Raw genomic sequence first — 5,235 nt, forward strand, 5'->3', positions numbered from 1 at the left:
ATATATATATGAATTCAACTGCGCTCTCTCTGTGTTGCATCGTCCTGATTGTACCTGAAAGATCACCACGCTTTATTTCCTCCAATCCAAGCAGTAATGATGCTGCTGCGAATTGCAAGGCAAAACGTACTCTTACTCTTTCCTTTCTCTTTTTTCATGTAGATAATTAACTTATAATTTCCATTTCGTATAAATAAAGAGTTCATAAATGTTTGGTTTTCCTTTTATATAGATTTTGGGACACTCCATGCAAAGGATTTTTCCTCCTGCAACGTCGGGATTGATGAGAGGTTACTCCTTTGCTGCATATGAGGTGATTTTTTTTTCAAGCATTTCAATATTTTAAAGTAACTGAAGCCGAAATCTGTCTTCCCCATTACCTGTTTGATTAAATTTCAGAATAAGTTTACATTATTTTTACTATGTAGTTCATCAATCTGTATCTTGTCGTGTTAGGTTTCCATTTTTTTTTTCAGTTAGAATTTTGTTTGTGATCTTCAAGTTTCCTTCTCTGACACTTTGCCAAGGTTTATAACTTTTTGAGACCCTTTTTTTTTTTTCTGTGTCTGGTTTTATGTGAAAAATGTTTGAATGTCATGCTTTTGCTTCGTAATTTTTAGTATTTGAACAATTCTTTGTTCAATCAATCCAATTTCTATAAAAGGTAACACATACATACCCAAATGGATATATGTATGTTTTGTGTATATATAATTGTTTCTATATAGTTTTAAAAATTTCACCAGTCTCTCCAAAACCCTAAGCAAACCCCTTTCTCTTGGCCCCCTTCCAAAAATGAAAAAAAAAAAAAAGCACCTCAGCTAGGCCATCTGTTTTGCTCATCTTCTGTCATTCATTCCTTTTACCTTCAATGTATAGGCCATTTCAAAAGGACAAGGAAGAGAAGCCCACCAGATTGTGAAGGTAAGTTCTTTTGTGTTTCTATGTTGTCATTGAGTTATTGTAAGGTTTTTGCAAATTTGTAGCATTCATTTTTAGTAAGTTTGTCATATGTCTGTTAGTTGGGACTAGTGGTATAATCAATCCAAGTTGACTCAACCTAGTAAAAAAGCTTGAACTCGACCCATAAACTCAAAATTGGCTCACATTTGATAGAGTTTTATTCTTCAAACTTGATCTTGACTGCAAAAGTAAGTTGAGCTATTCAATTAGCCTTGATTATCATTACTTATAAAATCTAGCTAATATACTAGAGAGAACAGAGAGAAATTGTTTAATCTTTACAAAAATCAAGAGCTCAATTACATTCATGAGCCACTCAAGCTTTGTATTAAATACTTGAATTAGTTCGCATGACTGATTGAGCTTGAGCTCAATTTGATAGTAACTACATTGAACTCTGGGTAAATTTTAAGTTGAACCGAAGTAGCTCACCATAGACTTGACTTCATAGTAAGGATGAGTTTCGACTGGAGGTTTTTTCATCTTCAATTTTTTTTTTTTATCAAAAATGACTTTCAGTTATGTATCGTTTGATAAATTGAAAAAATTCAAATATTGAACAATTAAGTCCTGAAGTTGTGTTCTTCAAAAAAAAAAGTCTTGAAGTTGTTATGTGAAAGTGTGTTATTCAAAATTAAAATATTGAATCCACTTTTGTTAGGCTTTTGCAATAGTAATATATGATTTTATAGTGATTATACAACTAATGAGATTTTACACAATGGAAGCTGGCATAGATCTTTTAGTAACACATCAGGATAATGTAGTCTAATAGTAAAATAACATTGACTGAATGAAGTAAGTTGGTTTAAACTACTTAATATTTTTAAAATTTTTAACTGAAAGTATTATATGAAGTGGTCCGTAGAATGAGTAACCTAGCACTTTGAAAGAAATTAAATAATTTGAAATTTTTAATTTTCAATGAATTGGAATATCTCATCTCACTACTTTGTTATTCATTGTCCATCTGCTTTCTACATGCTGCTTTATTTTCAGATGAGTTTTTCAACTTTTTTGTGTTGTTGAATTCATTTTATTTGATTGCCTTAACTGATATGGGAATCATTTAAGGATCAAGGTGGTAACCAAGCTGAGAATCTGTCTAGCAAACCAAACATTGGAGGCATACTGAAGCATCCGATTGGGCAGAATGTTTCAAGAAAGGATAAAATTAAATTTCTTGTAACCACAGTAAGTTTAAAAGCCTATCATCTTTCTTTTTCCTCTTGGCTTTAATTTTGCATGATAAATTTGGTTGTTAACTCTAGTCCCATTTGCTGACCATGTGATTGAGGTAGGTATCATTGTTGCGCACTTCTTTTGTCAAACTTAGATAACTTGGTAAAATAACTCAATCGATGCAGCTTCTTGATCTTAAAGACAGTAAAGAAGCTGTCTATGGTTCTCTTGATGCGTGGGTTGCTTGGGAGCAGAACTTTCCTATTGGGCCACTAAAAAATGTAATCCTGGCTCTTGAGAAGGAGCATCAGTGGCATAGAGTTGTTCAGGTATCAGCAATTAGTCTCTCTCCACTTTCGCATTTCAATCAGCTTCCCCTCTATCTCTATGTCTCTGGATGATATATATTTTCTTTGTATCACTTGTTATGACATAGTGACTTGAACTGTTTTTACTTGTGAAAAACTTATATATCAAGTTAAGAAAGTAGATCTCATCCAGGGTACTTGGGGTTCTTGAATCAATAAGTGAACTAATCTTTGGAGGAGTATAGAAAGCACATTACCTTGGCAGCTGGTGCCTTATGTTTCTCGGTGAAAGTTAGGGCAAGGCTTAGAAACATTGGTCACAACAGCTTGCAAGAAGAATTATGTCCAAATTGATTGTTTGCTTGTTATTGAGACTTGATTGGCATTTTGACAGGAACAGATGGGTCTACCCACTGTAACATGTTTAATTTTTTGGTCTCACTTTTATCAGAATAATTTTGATGAGGACACATCATCCTATTATTTTTCCTTCCCCACTATTTTTTTGGGTACATATGGGAGGTACAAGGGGGAGTGGGGATTCGAACCTTGAACCTCAATCGTTTTAAGCAGGTAACAACCGCTAGGCCAAGCCTGAGTTGTTGCATTCCCCACTTTACAAGAACGTTTTTCAGTTAGTTGCTTTTGTTTGTTTTACATATTATTATTTTTTTCTTGTAAGAGGAAAGGTAAATGTAAAATTTGCAAATTGAATATTTAGAGTACATCCTGCTTCGATATTCATGAATCATGTCAAATCTCTGGATATGAATTCAACATTATGTGTAACCCTTCACCTAATCCGGGAATCCTGAGCTCATTCATTATTTTTAATTTATCAGGTTTCTTTCTGGTTTGAGTTGTGGGTCTTTGTATTTCCCCTCCTAGGTTATTAAGTGGATGCTAAGCAAGGGTCAAGGAAACACAATGGGAACCTATGTGCAGTTAATACGAGCTTTGGATATGGATAATAGAGCAGACGAAGCACATCAGTTTTGGTTGAAGAAAGTTAGTGCAGATCTACATTCAGTGCCTTGGCAGTTATGCAGACAGATGATATCAGTATACTATCGGAACAACATGCTGGAGAATCTTGTAAAGGTATGTCTTTGGTTTTTTAACTGTCAGTTATATGCATTTTAAGCAGTTGGTACATGATACAAATTGATAAATCTAATCTTATTCATTAGTTAATCATCCATTATGCATGCATTTCATATTCCTGATCTTGGGTAAATAATGTCTTCCCTACTTTATTTATAGTGTTTAATTTGTGCTATTAGTTAAAAAATGCTAAAAATATCGAGTTTATATTATAGGAGCTGTCAGAGTATCTTTATTCTTTTTACTTGCAGCGGTAGAATGAAAATCAAACTAAACTGAGAAAATCTTGAAAATAAAAAAACTTAGCCAGAAAGGTATAGGGTTAATAAATTTGTAACAGTTATCTATAGGTATGAGCATAAGAACCTCTACACATTTAGGAACCAATAGCCGGAAAGGCCTAAATAGGTAAGAGCCTGTGCAAGGGGCTGATATCCTTCCTTCAGGTGAGATATACCTTGACCCAAGCCACAGACTGGGTCCAGGGATGCCTGTGCATATATGAAGCCAGTTTTGAGCAAATTATATTTAAGCCATTACCACCACAAACTGGAGGTCATGATACTTGGCCAACCATGTCTAATTACTAGGGTTACCACCCTACAATGGTGGCAAATATGTCATTTGCAAACAGTGCATAATTAGATATAGAAGTATCTGAACTTGTGAAAAATAAGGAAAAGAAAGTTGAATTAGTTTTGTACAGATGTGGAGCATGCTGGATGGTTCTCAAGACTATGGACAGCCCTGTTGGGCAAAAGAAAGTTCCAACTGAGTTGGCTTTGCTTGTCTAACAACTGTCCTTTTTTCTACTCCTAACTTGAGCATGTCTTGCGCCGGTGTTAATCCATTCACATGTCGTAATTGCAAAGGGTGAGAAATGTGTCTACTTTCCTGGTCTTAAATGAAAGTTCTTTTTAATACTGTGCCCCTGTGGGGGATTGTGTTGCACGCAAGAAACGAGAAAGAGGTGGAGAGGCAAGAGAGGAGGGGAGGGGAATCCTTAGAGATTTCAGGTAGTGTTGGCAGGTGAGATGATATGGCAGTATCTAAGAATTAATTGACTGCAGTGATGTCATGATGATGAAATTTTAGGGAGAAAAAGTTTCAGTTTATTGAGATAGTGTAAGATATAAGTGAGCCAAAAATCAATGAGAATTTCCTCAATAAAATTTATTGTGGAATCAGAGTAGACATCATGTCACAAATAGCCAACTAGGAAAATGCACCAAAATAGAATATTAATTCGGTGGCAAGTGGAAAGTTCAATTGAACAAGGCTGCCCCTATGGTAGCAGCCTGCTGTGCACCATCTCTAGCCAACAGTCATATCAGAGAACTGCAACCCATGCTTAGCGCATTTAGGATGTGTAGGACCTGCACAACACAAAGGTATTTCTGCCACTCACTTATCACGTCTCCATTTACTCTGTTTTCTGCCCCAACACCTTTGACATTTCCTGGAATGTCATCATGCCACAAAGAACTAAAACCATGGATGAAAGGTGCCACAGCATGCTGCCACTTGGTCTGAGCAACCCTTGCTGCTATTTAAATAATCATGATAAATGGTTAAGTGGGCTCCTGAAGAACATCTGTACAGAGTAACAACTATACAGGTGATAATCATAATCTATATGATGCGTCTTCTTATTGAAAGGATCAGAATTTGACATTTT

General features: G+C 35.3%; 1 protein-coding gene across 1 annotated transcript in view; it reads left to right on the forward strand.

The window, feature by feature from the left end:
* Positions 1–8: 8 nt before the first annotated feature.
* Positions 9–5,235, forward strand: part of LOC110429432 (PPR containing-like protein) — a 6,957-nt gene continuing 1,730 nt past the window's right edge. The window contains exons 1-6 of the mRNA XM_021445474.2: positions 9–119; positions 233–313; positions 880–924; positions 2,038–2,157; positions 2,331–2,474; positions 3,342–3,554. Coding sequence (XP_021301149.2) covers positions 9–119; positions 233–313; positions 880–924; positions 2,038–2,157; positions 2,331–2,474; positions 3,342–3,554 — 714 coding nt within the window. The remainder of the gene's footprint in view (positions 120–232; positions 314–879; positions 925–2,037; positions 2,158–2,330; positions 2,475–3,341; positions 3,555–5,235) is intronic.

The sequence above is a fragment of the Theobroma umbraticum genome, unplaced genomic scaffold (genome assembly GCF_002168275.2).
Source record: "Theobroma umbraticum cultivar Fairchild unplaced genomic scaffold, ASM216827v3 scaffold_44.0, whole genome shotgun sequence".
In the NCBI taxonomy this organism is placed as follows: Eukaryota; Viridiplantae; Streptophyta; class Magnoliopsida; order Malvales; family Malvaceae; genus Theobroma; species Theobroma umbraticum.